A 20,727-nucleotide genomic window follows, 5' to 3' on the forward strand; every position below is an offset into this window, starting at 1 on the left:
CCATGCTTAGCCATAATGACTTCACAGTTTTGTTGATACAGGCGCATTCTTTCAACCCCCCTCCCACTAATTCAGGGAAGGTTTTTGTGGAACTGGAGGGATTTCCCCCCCCTCCCAACATCGCTCCTCTAGGAAAACCTGTGGTAGCTTTCACCACCTCCCACCTCCGCCCTCACAGATGGAGAAGGAGTGTTTCCCATCAGCCAGGATCATTCCAGCTCAACCTCCACGTCTCGCACAGTCTTAACACAGTGCCTGTAGTGGACATCCAGCTGCAGAGGGTTTGGTATGTAGTGTTTTCTCCTTTATCTGATATTTGAGAAGTTTGTGTTTATCCACTACACAGCGTCAAAAGTGGGTTAATTGCCAAGTTGCATGCTTTGTATGTTTCAGCTTGCCGTGGCAAAGTTGATGTAAACGTATCAGGCATTGGAGTTGCCTGTGTGTTACAGCGTTATTTCCCAGCTGGTGCAATATTTCCCTGCTGCTTTTACACAAAAGGAGGTTTCTCAGAAGTGGGTCCGCAGAGAGAAGTGGCTGTGGGGTTCTCAGGGTTGTGATTGAGCACCGACTTCAGTAAATGTGGTTTATATTTGCTGCACTGGTTTTTGCGACAATACCAGGTGTTAAAACTGGAAAGCAGCTTACCATGCGAAGCCTTGGCTTTCTCAGGACTCCAGGGTAATTGGAACTGTTGAGTGAATGGTCAGGCAGAGAGACAGATTTATCACTGGTCTGTAGCATGAATGCAGCTTAGACAGAATACATCCACAGTGAGTTATAGTTTTGTAAACACAGTGTATGGAAACAGTGACAGCATAACAAAGTCTGGGATAGGTTGGCATGAATCAGTGCCAAGTTATAAAGTCACAGATCCGGTTCATGACTGTTGCCTTTCTCTGTCTCTCTCTTTCTCCGTTTCATATCATCTGTTTAAAATGAAATACCTTTATAATAATCTACGAGTAACCGCACCTTGAAATGGTATGCATATTGTAAATGGAGTGCTTGTCAAATGCTTCCTGCTTTATTGAGTAGGAAGTAATTCATCCTGTCCTTCAGTCCCACTCTGACCATTAGGACTTCTTGGCTCTATGTGAGGTTTATCGGTCATCTGTCTTCTGTTCTGGGAAGCCGACATCCAGCACGGGATCTGCTGGATGTAAACTCTGCAGCTCCTTCAGCTGGGCCACTAACAGACTAGCCAGAGTTTATCTGACTAGCGTTGAGCTGGTAATGGTTACCACATGGCATTGATAGTGAAGGCCACAGGTTCATGTGCAAGTTGAGGTTGTGAAAAGGTGTTTCCTCACGTGTTTAAGATAGGATGAACTTCATTGATCCCTAACCTAATCGGGTCAAAGAATAGAGGTAAACAAAGAGTAAAAGAGGGAATGAGGGATATAAGTAAAATGAGAGTGTCTGTAATAGTAATCAAATGTTTCTTCATGATAGCCATAATAAAATTTACTTTAGGATGGCAAACACAACAGGGTGGTCACATGGTCCTCTTGTTGCCATTTCTTCACTTCAAATATGTGACTTTTGGACCCCAAGAAAAACATTTGCTCGGAACCCATGTTAAGTTGGTCTAAAGTGACAGTCAGGACATTAGAAACCATTACCCAACTGGAATGCTGATTCTATTCTATTGTTTTCACGCATTTACTATTTCAACAGTTTTATCATGTTTCAACTATGACATAATTAAACTTTGACCATTTGTATACACCGCACCTAGAACAGAACCTTTGCTGTGGTCCGTTTTAAGATTTGATGTTATTTTTGGAGTCACAAGTCATAGTTTAGTCATCATAAAATGACACATATGGACATGTCAGTGTTTACCTTTGTGTTTTGTAGCCATTGGTGGTCAGTGGTAAGACTCAGATTTAAGAAAAGGTTGCACTAAAACTTATTTTTTATGCTGACACAAGCCTTATTCTAAACATTGGTCACCTAATATTGGGACATTTTGGCTAAAATGTAATGATTCTTTTTATATTTATTCCACATTTATTTTCTCAAGGACTGATAGCAATACAGCCCACCACAGCTCAACGATTATAGAAGGAACATTCCGTTATGATTATGATTTAAGATGATCATTATCGCAATCATTTTTAGGAAGTAATTATAGTTAGTAATTATTTGTAAATGAGCATTACGACAGCAGCAAATTAGTGTCTGGGAACTTAGTGTATTTCAACTGATATCTTAACATTTTCCAAATGCAGAAAATACCTGTTGAGAAATGAACTGTAGGTGCCTTCCTCCTTTTGGCATGGCCTGGCAGAAGCGCAGACTGCTGACTGGGTCTAGTATGTTTCATATTAGAGAGCAATCCTTTAGAATAGAATGTCTTAAGTTTGTGTGGTCTTAGGCTGCGGTGGATTTAATCAAGTCCATTATATCCAGATGTTCAGGCCTTATGGGATCCCAAACTCACATAGCCGATGTGAGTTTGGGATCCCATGAGTTTCTCTACTAACATGATACGGTAGTAGATAAAGTTGCATGTCAATTTTTTTTAAAGCCTTAAGGGCTCATTGATCTTTGCTCTGCAGGTCCCTGCTTCATAATAAAATGTTTGAATAGTCTTAAGCATGTCTTGTCACTGCTCTCGCCTACTGCTGCCTGACTAGAGAGTAGGCTGAAATCCCTTCTGGCCAACCGTTTACCTGTCCAGACTGTCCAGTTTGTTGGGATACAAAGGCTGCATTGTTAGAATTCATTGGAATTCAAATTTGCATCTTCACATCTTGCTGTGACCTGCGCTGTTGAGCTTGTTCCTCCAAAATGTCTTCATACTCTGGATCTGAGTCGGGCTCGAACATGTAGCATGTCTTGGAGCGGCAGCCATTATGCTAATGTCTTCTTGTTAGTTTGCTCTCTCCAAAGGAGGAGGGGGCGGGCCTTCCAGAACGGCCAGCCAATCAGAGCAGTAGCTCATTAGCATAAGAAGCTGCTTAGCCTATGTAAAACGATATTGTCTTGTAGGTTAACTGGTGCGCAAATCAGATGTGTATCACAAGAGCATGATAACTAATTGAGGCTACTATGTTAGCTAGCTAATAAGCTGTCATCTAAACACAAAATTGCTCAGATTCATCAGTGGTGAAACGCTCGCTTCCCGGTCAAAAATAACACAGAAATGAACCAAGACGCACGTTTAGATATACAAGCAGCTGTTCACAACTGCTGCCCAAGAGTTAAGGACCTCCACTATGGCGGTTTACGTCACCTGAAAGCCCTGCTCTATACTGCAGTGTTTTAGAACTGTATTATCACGGCACATGGCCTTACATCAGCTGAACCAGCACAGTTACTGATAACTCTGGGTGTTTCTGTTCTGTTCCCTGAACGCTGATTATATGATGATGCAGAGCAGGAGGAAATACAGGCTATCAGATAAAAAGGGAGGGAGGATTATGTCACTGGAAAACATTTTCACTGTCAGGGTGTTATAACTTTAAATAGGCTAGTAAATGTGATGTCTTCCACTGTCCCCTCACGTGAGGGCCTATCCTGAGTTTCAGTATGCACTGTACTACTATGTTAGGTGTTACCACTGATTCCTGTGTAATTATTGATCTCGGAAATTAAAGTGATTCAGATTTTGATGATGTAGAGTGGGAAGTATAGAGTCTATGTCCCTCAAAGGGGAGAATTATGTCACTGGAAAGTTTTGGTGCAGTCACATGAAGATGCTGTAATTATGTTGCAGTCAGTTCATGATAACCATCGGAATGACTACGGTTAAAAGCCTGCTTCCTGCTTTCAAACTCATTTGAAGCTATCGAGACACCGTGATTCAACTCGACGATTCGTGATTCTACTGACTTTGGTTGATAATATTACTTCATAGGGAAGTGTGAATGTTTTTTTCCCCTGACCTGTCATTCTTATATCAGTACTCAGCTTCTTAGAATTCATTATGAATAAATTCCAGCCTTCTGCTCTCTGTACACCGGCTAGATGCAGGAACTGCAGATTATCCATTATAACATTTATGGACCTTGTTTTATTGAATCTCCGTGTCAATGTTTCCAAAGATATGATGAACATTTATGTTCTTCCAGTATATGAGCCTGGACTACATAAAAAGCGTTGGACAGCAGGGATTAAAGATTATCGGGGCAATATATCATCATATCAATCATCCAGATATGTTCATGTCTATTCAGTCTCCTATTGGCTACCATCTCTTACACACATGCTCCTGATTGGTGGATGCATCTTATTGTTCAGGCAGTTTCTCTGTTATCTATTAAAACAGATTTAGCTGTTGTTCCCCACTATTCTGTTAGCTTTAAATGTTCGGTGTGTCTAGAAAAATCTAGACACACCCTTTAACTACCGTGACAGAATTGACTTTCAAATTAAATGTAATGGACAAACATCTAGCCAAAATAATCAATTCATTAACACAAATGCATAGGGACAAAATCAAGGGTGCAAGTGCATCAACAAAAAACAAAGGGTTAAACGTCAATGTTAGACGTCAAAGTTCATGCTTTCATCAGTGTTCTATGGAGATCAAACACACCGCTCATTAAGATAAGACTTCCTACCTAGATGAGAGAATTGACAACAGGTGAGTCACTTCGACTTCCTCACACTTACCAATACATAGATCAACCTAGCTTATCAACCAGAGGTGGAGATCTGAGATCAGTCAGTGACTACAGCCCCCCGCAGTGAACCCACAGCATTCTGACTTCACAAGCAAAGCAATGTATAAACATATCAATAAAGTAAACAGAACCCAGAGAATCAAAACTGCCAGAATCCATAATTTAGCCCCCCTCAACAGCAATGATACAATAAAAACAAATAATCGATTTCAATAATCTCTTCCATTTGTGCGCCCTACCATTGCCACTCCTCAGCAGACATATTAATTGGGTCAAATGCACTAAAACTTTCCTGTCACATGTCTACCCCATTCCCACACACAAAATGCTTGTGCGGACAGTTTAGTAGATCAGAATTGGCACTTTGACGTGTGCAACGGCACCAGACACACTTACTGTCACTCACACTGACAATACTGTATGGCCCTCAGTGCGATACCCAGAGAAGCACTTCTTGAATATTTAAAGGTTTTGCTTGTAGCATGTTTAAACATATATCATTGTCATATTAATTATGATACTTTGTATAATCACCGTTAACAAATTAGATGATTGGTAGCCTCTATCTCTCGCCAGTGGTACTGTTAATATTAGTGTTCATTTAAGACCACATTTCTCATAAACCCCAGTTTCTCCCCGTTGCAAAGAGGATGTTGCTATTTGTCCCCTCCCCCTGGTTCATGTCTTTCACTTTACTGAAGAGGTTAAACATGTTGGAAGTGATTTGTCCATTGCCCTTTCACTTCTTCCACCATCTGCCATTACCATAAACTTTGAATATTCTAGCTCCAGTTGCTCTAGAACAACGTCCTCACCCTGTTGTGTTCTGTAGTATCTCTTTGTGTTCTAAAGCAATCCAGCAGTTGTAGAGGCTGCCAATGTCTTGTTGGTGTCTTTTTTGTTTTATGGTCATTATACAAATGTTTCAAAATCAATGTGGTAATAATTTATTGATGTTAAATTGCTACACATGGCGCTTTTAACAATTAAACATTAATGACAATTTGGAACATGGCCTTTAGATTGTACTGTGCACCACTACGTGACATTTAGGAATCTGAGAATTGGTGAGCTGCGGACTGGATGACTGAGGTCTTTCGATCTTTCCATCTCTCCTTAGGTGTTATGGAAATGTGTTTTTTGCCATGTTAATAGCTCAGCCATTAACCGAGCAGGGAAGAGACCTTCTGCCTTAAAAGAACACAGACTGAGATCCCTCAGATTTCTGCTCTGACCTCCTCTATCGGCCATGGGGAAAGGCTACTACATCAGTAAAAACCTGGGCCTGGCAGCGATCGTCCTGGCTGCTGTCGCTGTGGCTACCATCATAGCTCTGTCTGTAGTCTATGACCAGGAGAAGGCTAGGAACCAAAGGAGGCCTGGAGATGGAGCAGCAGGCAGCACCACCATGCCTACACCCTCTACCACCTCCTTCTCCTCCACCACCCCCTCCACCCCTAAGGAGCCCTGGGAGCGCTACAGACTCCCCGACTCCCTCTCCCCCGTCTCCTACAATGTGACCCTGTGGCCTCGGCTGGAGCCCGACGCCGGCGGCCTGTACGTCTTCAGCGGACGCTCGGCGGTGGTCTTCAGATGCGAGAAGGAAACCGACCTCATCCTCATCCACTCCAACAAGCTGAACCTCACCACCTTCCAGGGACACCACGCCAAGCTGAGTGACCTGGACGGAGCGGCCGCGCCCGGCATACAGAAGTCTTGGCTGGTGGTGAAGACGGAGTATCTGGTTCTTCAGCTGAACGGCAGACTAGCCGTAGGAAGGTCCTACGTTCTTTACACTGAGTTCCAGGGGGAGCTGGCAGACGACCTGGAGGGCTTCTATAGGAGCGAATACATGGACGACGGTGTGAAGAAGTAAGCAACCTTTCACACGTAGCAAAAGAATAAGACTAAAACTAAATCTAAGACTAAGAAAAATAATAATTTTTAGAATATGTTTTAAACTGACATGCCTTGCTTGTGAATGTTTACACAGTGCACCGTGATTCTCCTCTTTAGAGGCAGTTCATTTTCATGGTTACACTGTTCCTCCTGTTGGGACTTTGGAGTATGTGTCGTTGGATTAATGTTGATTCTGTGTTAATATTTAATTGGGACATTTTCCAGAGTTGTCGCTACCTCGCAGATGCAGGCGACGCACGCCAGGAAAGCCTTCCCCTGCTTTGACGAGCCAGCAATGAAAGCCGTCTTCAACATCACCATCATCCACGACCGGGACACCGTGGCTCTGTCCAACAGCAGGGACATCGGTCGGTTTCAGAATCAAGGAGTCCCTTTTAATTCCTTTTACACTCAGTGGAAGCAGATTACATTAGATTAAATTACCTTAGATTCAACTAGATGAAACTTTTGTGGGGAAACCGGGTCAATGTAGAAGCAAATAATAAGATAAAGATAAGAATAGAACAAATACACATATTGAAGATAATACAGTAAATAATTGCAACACAAAGTACACAAATGGTGGATAATACAAGATGTTAAATAAAACGAAGCTCATGAATGTCAGCTTGAAGTCAATGTTCAAGTGAGGAGTGCAGTGAAGTGGGCAGTGGTTAATGTACTGCGGGTGAGTAATTCCTGACAAGTCAAGTCAAATTTTAGCAAACATTGCATTACACAGCAACAAAGGGCACAAATAGAGAAAAGAACAAGAGAGAACAAAGACATCACAAATTCTGAGATATAAGGCCTCTGTGTTTGTGTGTGAGAGAAAGATTTTGACTCTAAATAATAAATAACTTAGGCAACATGTCATGAGAATATCAACAACTAAATGTTAATGCTAACAGAGACTCTGAGTCCAACTCTTCCCTCTTCCTCTCCAGATGTTGCCGACTCTGTCATTGATGGCGTTGCTGTCAGAAAGACCACGTTTGAGCCCACAGAGAGAATGTCCACATATCTGCTGGCGTTCATCGTCAGCGACTTCGCTTACATTGAATCAACCCAAGACAACAATGTGATGGTAAGAAAGCAGTTTTGTGAGGGCATTACACCATTTTAAAATCTGACTGCAAAATACAGTTTTAGTTTCTAACATTACATTTCATATTTTAGACATTTAGCTGACTCTCTTATCCAGAGTAACTTGCAATGAGGTCAACAGCAGAATTCAATTCAATTCAAGCAACGAATATTATGGATGACAAGGGTCAGAGGTCACAGTAAAGTATTCTGTAACCCCAGAATGATCATATCAGAGAGAAAAAAATAAAAATAAAAATAAGAGCTGAGGAAGGGATTTTTTGTTCAGTTAGTGCTGACTCAAAGCTTCTACATTCTTTACAGGTTCGAATTTGGGCTCGAAGAAAAGCCATTGATGACGGGCAGGGTGCCTATGCTCTCAATGTTACAGGACCCATTCTTAAATTCTATGAGCGCTACTACAACGCAACGTATCCCCTCTCCAAGTCAGGTAGGATAACTCTGCATCAAGATCACTGGCAAACGTTTGCCAATGAAAAACTAAAATGAATTACATTTCCATAATCTCACTGTGCTAGCATTCAGGCTTTGCATTTGGGAAGTTCTACAGCTTGTGTTCACTGTGTTCAGGCTTTGCACATTTACCTTTTAGTATTCTTATGCAGAGAGACTTCCAAAGATCGCAACAGTAGGATAAGCTTCAATTCCTAGATCACCAACATTACAAGCAACCAATACAAGGTCAAGGGTCAGACTAAGTCACAGCACCCAGACAGTAGATGGAACAAATATTACTCTGACCCTAGAATGGTTCTCAAAGCTACTGTATTTTACCTGGGCACCGTTTTCATTCAACCATTATTTAAATCTTGGGAGACACATTGAGGATGGGTTTCTCAGTGACAATGGTGCCAAGAATTACAATGAGCAATTAAAAACAACATTATCTAAATAGAATGTAAAATACACACATGTATGTATATATATATATATATATATATATATATATATATATATATATATATATATATATAAAAACAGACACATTATGTCACAAATACATACACAATCCACAGAAACTTAGGAGGCATACATGCAAATATACACAACACAGTGCAAACACAATCAAAGTCGAAGGTAAAGAACAGGTATCAACAGGCTATTTAAAACAGGTACAGTTAGATACCTCTTGAGACTAGATGAGACCACTGAACAGACTCACAGGTATCGGTGTTTCAAGTTTTAACAGGTTTTGCAAAAGCAGGAGCTAAAAGCGGTTTCAGAATTGACGCTAGGAACCTGAAGCATGATGTTGTTGGAAGAACGAGTCTGGTAGGGCCCAGTGCTCCAGATTTGAAATATAAGGAGGTAATCTCCCATGTGCCAGTGCTTGTCCCGCCTCATATAGATTACCTGAAATATAACACTGGAGCACTCATTCAAGTCTGCATGTTTGTACAAACTTGAACGAATGGTGGATGGGTGGATCAGGTGTATGCCAAATTTACCAGTACGCCCTCATGATGCAGAAAAAAGTATATAATGGCAATAAGCAAAACAACATTAAATTGCCAAATGTTTTAATGGTGTGGTGTGATGCTCTATCTATCCAAGAGATAATGGATCGCATTGGGGCTAGGCCTATACTGTAAGTGCATACATTTTTAGCCTTAGCGGTCCATTTCTCGGGCACCTGAATTTGACTTCCTGATGTCCTTGTCCTCTCCAGATCAGATAGCGCTGCCTGACTTCAACGCCGGTGCAATGGAGAACTGGGGCCTGGTGACGTACAGGGAGACGGCCCTGCTGTATGACCCCATCATCTCCTCCACTGGAAACAAAGAGAGGGTTGTCACTGTCATCTCCCACGAACTCGCCCACATGGTGAGCTACCACATTTCTGTCAAACCACTGACATCACATCCTGTATGACATCACCACATGGCATGTGGTGGCACACTAACGCAATTTAGAGGTGGTAAGACCTGTAGCTACAAGTTTAAATACTCTCTAGAAAAAGCAAAAAGGGTAGGCTACATACCAAATGTGCTTCCTCCACAGCTTTTGCTCGTTTGAAGTTAACATTGAGACAAGTTTACATCGCTAGCTTAGCTACAACACTAGCAACTTCTCAGAGTAAATTTGAGTTAATACACACTCTATGGGTAAATTAAATGAACAAGATGAAACTGGATGAAAACTCTGTGGGGGGTAATAACGGCCGCTGCACATTGTTTAAACCTCACCTTTGTAAAGTTTTGTTTTGCTAGCTAGCTAACTGTAGCAGCTGCCTTCTTGTTCCTATGGCAGCAAAAAAAAGTGAGCACCGATGCCAGGCTCCGCCCCAGCGAAATGTGACTGGTTTCCCTGCCTGTCTCCTGGTGTGTTTCCTTACCTGTCTCTGGGTGTGTTGTGTTCTCCAGTGGTTTGGGAACTTGGTGACTCTGAGGTGGTGGAATGACCTGTGGTTAAACGAGGGCTTCGCCTCCTATGTGGAATACCTGGGAGCTAACCATGCCGAGCCCACCTGGGACATTGTAAGAATAATGGCTGTACCTTTAAGAGACTGTCACAGCGAGTCTACACACACCTAATAAAACATGTATGTTTCAATCTTTATGTTCATGATGGACCCTGTGTAGTATGAGAGAGGCAGGGGGTTTCGTAATCATATTTCCTCTGGCAGTGTGGCAGTAGCCTGTACTGACATGTTGGTTTAGCTGGCTGGTTCTTACTCATCTCTCTGCTCGGCTACAGAAAGAGCAGATCATTCTCTATGAAGTCCACAAGGTGTTTGCTGTGGACGCCCTGGCCTCCTCCCACCCACTGTCCCGCCGAGAGGAGGAGGTCAATGATCCTGCCCAGATCAGCGAGATGTTCAACACCATCTCCTACAGCAAGGTCTGATCCTCTGCTAGGGTTTCATACAGGATCTGATACTGGATCTTATCAATGATGTTTCCCCCATATATATATATTATATACATATCATTTTGCAACAGAACTCTTCATTTACTTTGGGGAGTAAGTAATCTTCATGATTTACTTCATCTGATGAACCATCACAACTGTCACATTTTTTTCAATAAGTTGCTCTTACACAATACAACACTGGCTCTCAACCTTGGTGGCAGGCAACCCCCCAAAACAAGGCAATGCCTCCTTGTGAGAATGGAGCACTTTGAATCAAAATGATGATTTCTATTTTCCATTTTCAGACAATAATTAAAATCATGAAAATACATTTATACAATGCAAATATATGATTTTCACATTCCATCATCTCTCAATGCCCAAAAATCAGTTTTGAGAACCACCGCAATACAAAATGTTTTAATTTCTATTCTAAGCATATGTATCAACAGGCCAAAAAAATTTAATATCAGCCTTGGATTGAATGCAAGATTCTTTGCTCTGATGAGAAGTTCAGACTAATGAGTTTCTGTGTGTTTGTGCTGTTCCCAGGGGGCAGCGGTGCTGATGATGCTGTCTGAGTTCCTGACTGAGCCTGTGTTTGCCAGAGGACTCAGTGTGAGTATTAACTCTGAAGACATCATCACTCTATTACTATATGACTGCTACTGTGGTGTGTAAGTTGTGTGTGTGCACTTGTGGTGGTGATGGTCTGTGTGGGTATGACCAAAAATGCTAAATGCGTCAGATGGTCACTGACTATCTGTCTGCTGCTTGCCTACCTGTTGTGTGTATGTGTGTATGAAATGCATTCCCCTGAAACCTTTTAGATAAAAGTTATTTCAGAGTGTTATTTTAAATACATGAGAAATAATGCTTAAATGATTCCTCTGGTGTTGGTGAAAGTTAGTCTCAATTTCCAGATTGGCTTCTCTCCCTTATGAAATTGCTGTTGCTTTTAGTTTTTTCCTTTTATATTTTACATAATTATCCTAATGTTTGAAAACAGCAGCGTAGCAGAGACCAAACTAGCTTGTTGTTTATCGGTAGCTCAGGAGGTGGGACGAATTGTGGAATGATAAATCTAGCTTACTCCATGGACTACTTTCAGTGTAGTTGAAGTGCTACATAAGGCAAGACTTCCGAACTAAACAGACCCAACCGTTCAGGTTGAGGGCTTTCTGAGCATGTGCATTGATTTTAAAAAGTGCCGCTTTCGTCAGTCAGGAACTACTTTTCATTTACGAATAAAATGTATATTGTATGCATTCCCTATCACTGTTACTGATGGCTGGCCTGGTGTTTCTCACTACTTTCTCTCCTCAGTCTTACCTGAATAAGTTTGCCTTCAGCAACACGGTGTATACAGATCTATGGGACCATCTCCAACAGGTTGGTTTGATGACAAACAAACTTAACAGACACAACTTTCAACAGCGACTCAGTTCATTATTTTATAAGGAATATGAATGCTGTTGGTGTGTGTGTGTGTATGTTCATATATGCCTGCCGTCTGTCTGTTGCCAGGCAGTAGAAAACACACCAGGTATGCATCTTCCACACACCATCCACGACATCATGAACCGCTGGACTCTCCAGATGGGGTTCCCAGTGGTGACCATCGACACCCGGACAGGAGGTATCACCCAGAAACACTTCCTGCTGGACCCAGAATCTGTAGTGGACCAGCCCTCTCAGTTCAAGTAGGAATCAGTTTTACCTTATCCTGTAAGTTCCATGTACAGGATATATGAAGAGTTTCATTCCAAAAACGATATCTTCCATTTGGGAAAACTGACCCCTACTTTCACAAAGCGATAGCTGGCATGAAAGCAAACACACTGTGGCTTGCTGTTATGAGGCGTCTTCAGACCTCTGCATCAGTGGTGGGTTCAAAGTCCTGACTGAAGCAAAGTCTTGCCAAAATGGATGTATAATGTTTTGGAATTAAACCCTAGATATAGTATATATAAAATGTATGCTTGTTAAAACCAGCATCACCATTCAACTTTTACATTTACTCATCTGTCTTTTTCTGTGTTTCTGTCCAGTTACACCTGGTTTGTGCCAATTAAATGGATGAAGAGAGGCGTGGAGCAGGAGCAGTACTGGCTCCTTCAAAACACAGGTACAGTCATGTTAACCCCCGCTGTGGTCCGGGGATTTAAACCAGTGCTGGTCTGTCACTGATGTGAGCCTCCATTATTACTGATGATTTCACCAGCAAGATCATTCTGTAATCTGTAATTATGTTAACTACTGTACAAACTTGACATGTATTGTAGACACAGAAACATGGATGACAGGACAGTGCAATTTATTAATACACAGGGTATGATGTTTTTACCAGACACCCACAGTCCGATGAGAGCATCAGGAGAGGACTGGGTGCTGGCCAACACCAATGTGTCTGGATACTTCAGGGTGAACTATGACCCTGATAACTGGGAGCGTCTCCTCCACCTGCTCAACACCAACCACCAGGTGAGTCACTCACCTCCTCACCTGTCTAATGCTAATGTCTTTAATTACAATGTAAATGCAAGAATATTACATGAATTTTGAGGGTATCTGTGAGCCCTTAAAATGTCAGAAAAAGTCTTAAATTATCTAAATTTAAGGTTTTAAAAAGTATTACAATGTTTTCAATCCATATTAGAGGTTGTTTGTATTGACAGGTTTCTTTGCGCTTCATCTCCACTCTTAGATTAATACAGAACAGGGTTAGTAGTACAGTATGCATCCTACCTGCTTTACTAAACACAATTGGACTTCATGTCTCTTAACAAATCTTTTCCTATTGTCGTTTATCTTATTCTGCTCATTTATAGTTTCAGAGCTTTCATTAGTTATGTTAAATCAGTAATATGCTGGCTTTGCCAGCTTTGTTTCTTTATTTTGGATTTTACATTGGTCTTAAATTCAATTCCAGGTAGCATTCAATTTGGCTTTCTGAAACCTGCAGCCAGCCTGATTGTATGCATGATAATAATGAAAAAAAAAATGTATCCTGAGTTTTTGCTGAGTCAGCAGCTGCTCTGTTTGCTCCAAGTTTGTGTGTGGTTGTGAGTTATATACAGATAGCGAAGCCACCAGATGTGTTTGGTTATTTGTGTGTGTGTTGTTTTGACCCTGGTCAGGTGGTGTTTGACCTCACTGTGTTCTGCATTAATCTATTTTTTGTTTGTAATTTTGTTAATGTGCGATGGGCCTGTAGGTCGCTGGTAGGATTTCGGTTTGAATCCTGGACCAGCTGGAAAAATCTGAGTGAGGAAAGTGAATATAAAATGCTCTCCGTTAACAGCTACTGTTGACGTGCCCTTGAGCAAATCACTAAACTACTACCTGCTCCAGTGGAGCTGCTCAGTAACCAACAGTAGAAGACTGTGGTTGTACTGGGCAGCTCCCAGTGTGAATGTCTGAAACTGTTTGAATGTGGAGCTGAGAAAGAGCAGGGAGCTCAGTCAACCTTCCCTTTAAAAATGAAGGTTAAAAACCTAGCGAACATCAGCTATCAGGCATATGGAGACATGCAGGAGCCATGTCTTGTCATTTGATCTGTCATGTACGTAATTGACCACTATATAGGTCAGATCGACTCCTGTCTGTTCCTGTGCTCCGATATCAATATCACCATACAATGCTAGTTTGTATTGCAAACAAACAAATAAATCAAATGTGTGTGTGAGTGTGTGTGGTATGTGTGAGTGGTAAGAGGCTCACTAATCCTCTTCATCTCCTTCAGGCTATACCAATCATCAACAGAGCACAGATCGTGGATGATGCCTTCAACCTGGCCAGGTGAAAACATTTTCTCACACACTAACACACTCTCACACATTACCTCTTCCACTACTTGGTAGTGTGTGTAAAGCATGTGAATGATTTGTTCTTCTCTGTAGAGCCAAAGTAATCAATACAACGTTGGCCCTGAGAACCACCAAGTTCCTGTTCAATGAGACAGACTACGTCCCCTGGGAGTCAGCGCTGAGAAACCTCAACTACTACATCTTCATGTTCGACCGCACTGAGGTGTACGGCGTTTTACAGGTCAGTGCTGCAGCACTGATACTGATACTGATACTGAGGCCAATACTGTTACTGATAATGATACTGATACTAAAACCAATACCACTACTGCTAATAGTAATACTGATACTAATATTAATACTAATAGCACTATTAATATTAATATTAATGCCAGTACTGATACCAATACTTATACTGATACTAATAATGATACTGGTACCAATACTAATGCTACTAATACTAATACTGATACTGATACTGATACTAACGCTAATACTAATACTAATACTGATATTATTGATACTGACACTGTAATACTAATACCAACACCAGCACCACTACTAATACTAAAATGAATACTAATACTCATAGTAATATTAAAATTAATACTACTTATAATATCACTATTACCATTATTATTGCTATTATTATCTCTATCACTACATATACTACTACTGGCTGACCAGAGGTGTCACCAGTGTGAGAGTGACTGCTCAATATCTTTCTTTCTTTCTTTTTTAATGTCATTTTAAATAGTTGTGGAGTGTGTATGTCTTTTTTCTGTTTTATGTGAAGCACATTGTATTAGCCTTATGTATGAAATGTACTATATAAATAAAGTTTGCCTTGCCTTGCCTTACTGCTAATAAAACTACCACTACTACTACTACTACTACTACTACTACTAATGATAATAATAATAATAATAATAATAATAATAATAATAACAGTAATATACTCACTTTTCTATAGTACTTTTCTTCACAAAGTTGCTTCATAAAGTACTGTATAGAAAAACAAACATACTAACAAAACATTAAATCAATACAAATCAATAACAATGCTATAGGCGTAAAAGTTTCCAAAAGACTAAAGACTAAACTTTATAAGGGGAAGTATAAAAAGACTGGACACCAAAACTATTGCAGATATTTTTTTTGTTTTAGGCATACTTCAAGAAACAAGTCCGACCTCTTTTTGAGCACTTCAAGACGCTAACAGCTAATTGGACCAAAGTACCACCGGGACACAACGACCAGTAAGACATTTTACACCAGAAAATTTATTTTTTATGAAAGAGCAGGTGACTTGCCACCTGATGACTTTTCTTTGAGATATAATTTGATTTAATACAGTCTAAAATTAGTCCGATATTACATTTTCCACATGCAATATTGTTATACTATATTGTAAATTGTTCCATATTTCCTCCTGTATCTCCCTTCTCAGATATAACCAGATCAATGCTATTGGAATGGCCTGCAGTATGGGCGTGGAGGGCTGCAGGGAGCTGACCAAAGGCTGGTTCAGACAGTGGATGGAAAACCCAGGCCACAACCCGTAAGCACACTGGAGTTTAACTCAACACTCCCCTTTTATAAATTGTTTTAGCTGAAACTCTTATCCAGGGTGACCATTGAGGTCAACAGCAAAATGAGCTTCAATTCAGCTCGCTACCCATTGAAACTGACATTTGTTATTGATTTTCTGATTGATGTTTGACATGGTGTTGAGCAGGATCCATCCCAACCTGAAGACCACAGTGTACTGCAATGCCATAGCCTCCGGCGGCGTGCAGGAATGGGACTTTGCCTGGAGAATGTTCAAGAACGCCACGGTGGCAACTGAAGCCGCCAGACTCAGGTCGGCCATGGCCTGTGCCAAAGCTCCCTGGCTTTTGAACAGGTAGGCACATCATCCACACACCTGGGAAGAACCAGTGGTGGGTTTTTTTTCCCATGGCACCTTGGGGAAGAGGTAAATTCAGGTTAGTCAGTCGAACAACATCGAACAAATTACGTCACTCCTCTATACCTGTACTCTATCAAACCAAATTACAGATTAAAGCACTTGAGAAAAATGACAAATCATGTCAGTTCTTTATTGAGCAGCATCTAATTAATGAAATAAACATTTTATTAGTGTGAATGAACTTCTAGATCTTCGACACAACAGGTTGTTGGCTTGTCATGCATGGTGTGAATAATGCAAGTTTGGTTGTAGCATAGAACAGTGAATGGGTGATGTGTTTGATTTTCAGCAATCTGGGTTGGTGCGTTAGCCATTTAATGGTTAAGCAGAGGTTGTTGTGTTTGGTTGTAGATGGGGATTCCCCGTATCTGGGTTGTTAAATTGACCAACCCAGATCAAATCAATAGGCATCTTTTGCACAATTATTGTTATTATTTTTACAAAGATGCACTGGTTTCAGTTGATAAATGAAACTGTTACCTGTTGAATATAGAACAGGCTATGATTCAGAATACCTTTCAAATGCACTGATTGGGTTGATTAAAGACAGTGCAAGTCAATTTGAATGAAAACCTTTATATGAAACGTTTTGTTCCAAAGTTTTTTATAGGATAATAGGTAACTTAAATCCACGTTTAACAAAACTATGACCCTTTTTAGAGACTGGATCCCCTAGATTTTAAATATATTGAATGATGATCCTCAGGTAATGATTCTTTTCCAATACGGATATATGAAAAGGGCATTTTGGAAATGAACTCTTAATATAGAAATGTCTTGGCTTACCCAGGTATTTGGAGTACACCCTGGACCCAACTAGGATCCGGAAGCAGGACGTCACCTCCACCATCCAGGCCGTGGCCAGGAACGTGGTGGGGATGCCGCTGGCCTGGAACTTCGTCAGGGCAAAATGGAGCTACATTTTCCAACAGTAAGACCTGGGCCCGATTTCCTAATTAGCTGGAAAAATAGTCAGCACTCTCAAAAAAATGAATTAATGAAGGAGCAACATTTAATACATAGCATCCACAGCAGCCCTCAACTGAGTGTAAAAGTGGAAAATGCTGAGGATTTCTGGGTAAAGGTCTTTAACTAAAGTGATAACTTTGCCTAGTGCACAGCCTGCTATTTTTCCATTACTTAGCCGGGGAAGATTTTCTACGCATGCAAGCACTTTTTCAGCCCCTCCCTGCGATAGTTAGTATTAACTAGAACTGCAAAAATAGCAACATTGTTGCGAAATGAATCAGTGACCACATTGATGATGACGACCAGATGGTGATGACGACGAAGGCATGTCGCAACTTGTTGATAAAAATACACATCACTCACTCACCAAGTTTTGGAGCCCTTTATACTTCACCCAGTCTGTCTTTTTATTTATTTGCAGAGCACTACCAGACTCTATTTGCAGAGTTTACGTTTTACATTGACATTTAAGTCATTTAGCAGATGCTCTTATTCAGAAAGACATGCTGTGCAATGAGGTCAACAGTAGAATAAGCTTCATATTCGACTGTAGGTCACCATCATTACTAGCAAGTAATAGTAAGGAGGAGGTCAATGGTCAGAGCCACAGAGCCCTGACAATGATCCTGTGACCACAGAATATTCATGTAAGAGAAAAGTGCTAGGAAAATAAATTAAAATAAGAGCTAATTAGAGAGGCCGTTAAGTTATTGTTTATTGATGATTAAAAGCTTGAAAATTGTGGTTGCCCTTCGTCAACTTGTTTAGCGAGAAACAAATAAGTAGTAAGAAAATCCATCTTTAAAATGAACTGCTTCCTTCTCTGTCTGTCTGTCAGGTACGGAAGAGGATCCTTTTCCTTCTCTAATCTCATCAACGGGATCACGACAAGATTCTCCACAGAGTTTGAGCTGCAGCAGGTATGCAGCCCACAGGGCCGCAAACACACTGAGACACACACTGTAATCTCATGAGGTTATTCAGAAGAAAAGAAAGATGCCAAATACAGAAAGTCTGTCTGTCTCTTATTTGTTTCTCTCTCCCTCCCTCCCTCCCTCCCTCTCTCTCTCTCTCTCTCTCTCTCTCCAGCTAAAGCAATTCAAAGAAGACAACCTCCATGTTGGTTTTGGCTCGGCGACCTTGGCCCTGGAGCAGGCTATAGAGAAGACCACAGCCAACATCAAATGGGTGGCAGAGAACAAAGCCCATGTGCTGAAGTGGTTCACTGAGGAGTCCACATGAGACCGCATCCAAACCAAAACGTTACTCTCCGTGGTTCAGTCAGGGATCAATAATAAACGAGAATCATTTTAATCCAGCTCTTTGTCTCGGTGACACGGCTGCAGAGACATATTGACAACTGACGACCTCAACTTCAGTGCAAAGGGACAGCGCAAGACGTGATGGACAGTACACCACACATATCTCTCCTCTACATCAATGATGTAGTGGTCAATAAAAAGGATGGTGAGCTATGACCTCTAGTCAGTGATCATCATAAGGCAAACCAGCACCAATATAAACCAAAATCAATTCTACTTTCAGAAAAGCATTCATTTATGCCCTTTCCCCTTGAAAGACCCTATCATCATATAATTTACATCATTCAACGCTACTTACTATGATGGATTCACTGAATTCCACCATGAGCCAAAACAGCTTTAATGTGCCTTAGGATTGATTCTCCAAGTGACTGAACTCTATTGGAGGGACGCCACACCCTAAGCATGATGGGAAGTTTCTGATTAATTGCCTTTCATGCAAATGACGTACATTCAGTTGAACTGTCATGTCAAGATTGCGTGTGCGTGCGTGTGTGCGTGTTCATCTGTGTGTATGCAAATGTGCGTTGAATGCAAATGTGTGTTATTGCTCAGCAGATAGCCAGTGTTTTCTCACTCTCCAGCTACAGCAGGTGTACAGCTGCTACAGGTGCAGTAAAGGAATATTTCCTGTAGCTCCTTCCACACATGAAGTCAGGATATTATTCTCAACGCTGGATATCTGTACATGGAGAATCATTTTGCCCTGCAATTGAATGAAGTGGTACTATTTGATTTTTATTAGGTTTCAATTTGTTTATCGTTTCATTATTCGCCATGAGATGTGTATGTTTCCGCGTTGCACTGTATGACACGACTGTATGATGATTTTAGTTCTTGTATGAAGTGTCTCTGTCCTATTTAAGCCATACATACAGATTTTGTACCCGCTTGACATTAACCACAGAAGTAACATCGTTAAATACATAGCATCCTCTCCATGCTGTCATCTGAAAGGAATTGAAAGCTTCAGATGATGTCTTTGTAAGTGATAACAGTATCTAACGCACAGCCTCTCAGCTTGGATCACCCTAGTGGGCATTTGAACTAATATGAACGCTTCTCAAACCAGAATACAGCTACAGCCCCCAGCACTCCAAAGAAAATTATTTTTGTACTATAGTCATTGTGGTGAGCTGGGAGGGGGGGGTGAGTGTTTGTCAGGCTGATGATACAAGTGGTACCGGCTGAATACCTTTAACTATACAGAATCTAATCCCTGGTCTCTGTTCAGCTGAAGAAGCTGTGATCACCCTGATGAATGCTGTCAGAATCTGTTTGTGTTTATTGTTTTAAACGTATGATGGCTTCTGAAAGGGAAAAATAAAAGACTGTACCTAGACTGCGATCTCCCTGTTGTTCATGTTCCTGTGTGTGTGTGAGACTACTTACTTTGGAAATTGCTCCTGTCATGCAATCAAGTTCTAAACTGGAAAATGTACCCAGATATACTCTATAGTACTGTCACCTGCTCCACCTGCTCCAGTTCATTCTCTATGGAAGTGTTTTGTTATGGGCAAGTGACAACATGAACTGATGTGGAGCTTCACTGACTTTTTACTGACTTTTAGGGTTAATTCCATTTTAAAATGTGACCTGTATATAGTTGAAAATGTTGAAAAACGCTAATGAAATTTACAAGGACGTTACATTTAAAGTTTCAAAAATCCTTTTCAGGGTTCCAGAAGTTATTTTCATTGTCATAATTTAGCTAAACGTGTGCTTCGAAATGATATAGACAGCAGCACAACACAGTTGACATTTCTTCATCCTGTCCGGTCATTGGCTGTAATGATGATTGTACACGCAGGTTTCAGAGTTCCTGGTAATATGAGGTGTCCGACTGTCAGCTTCATCATCCTCCCTTCTGCTGAGTTGGCAGCTGATGTTCCTATTTCACTTCCTCACAGTGGGACGGGGTTGACATTTAATACCATCTACAGTATGACTTGAAACAAATGAATAATTATTTCCTATACTATATTTCCTCAGACCAAAAACCAGATGGCACGACATTATGATGTAATTTTTATCTGTCAGTTCTGTTGAGGCGAGGGCCAGATGGAGAAAAGGTGTGCCTCCAGTTTAACCAGTGGAATGGCTCCATTTATTAAAACAGTTTTTTTGGCCAACTATAGTAAACGTTGGGTAGTTTAGCG

General features: G+C 41.0%; 1 protein-coding gene across 1 annotated transcript; it reads left to right on the plus strand.

Annotated features, from left to right (window-relative positions):
• Positions 1-112: 112 nt before the first annotated feature.
• LOC139910158 (aminopeptidase N-like) lies at positions 113-19,910 on the plus strand. The gene is made up of 21 exons (XM_071897383.2): positions 113-286; positions 5,758-6,509; positions 6,762-6,904; positions 7,484-7,623; positions 7,947-8,073; positions 9,313-9,467; positions 10,007-10,120; positions 10,341-10,484; positions 11,049-11,114; positions 11,823-11,888; positions 12,024-12,199; positions 12,548-12,624; positions 12,847-12,980; positions 14,242-14,297; positions 14,399-14,546; positions 15,473-15,564; positions 15,756-15,866; positions 16,044-16,211; positions 17,068-17,208; positions 18,085-18,166; positions 18,336-19,910. The coding sequence occupies exons 2-21, from the start codon at positions 5,887-5,889 to the stop codon at positions 18,486-18,488; spliced, it is 2,916 nt and encodes a 971-aa protein (XP_071753484.2). The 5' UTR covers positions 113-286; positions 5,758-5,886; the 3' UTR covers positions 18,489-19,910.
• The last annotated feature ends 817 nt before the right edge of the window (positions 19,911-20,727 follow it).

The sequence above is a fragment of the Centroberyx gerrardi genome, chromosome 1 (assembly GCF_048128805.1).
Source record: "Centroberyx gerrardi isolate f3 chromosome 1, fCenGer3.hap1.cur.20231027, whole genome shotgun sequence".
NCBI lineage: Eukaryota > Metazoa > Chordata > Actinopteri > Beryciformes > Berycidae > Centroberyx > Centroberyx gerrardi.

Coding starts and splice junctions, on each gene's coding strand:
- LOC139910158 (XM_071897383.2), top strand. CDS start 5,887: ATGGGGAAAGGCTACTACATCAGTAAAAACCTGGGCCTGGCAGCGATC. Junction 7,624..7,946: donor CCCAAGACAACAATGTGATG/GTAAGAAAGCAG, acceptor CATTCTTTACAG/GTTCGAATTTGGGCTCGAAG. Junction 10,121..10,340: donor CCGAGCCCACCTGGGACATT/GTAAGAATAATG, acceptor GCTCGGCTACAG/AAAGAGCAGATCATTCTCTA.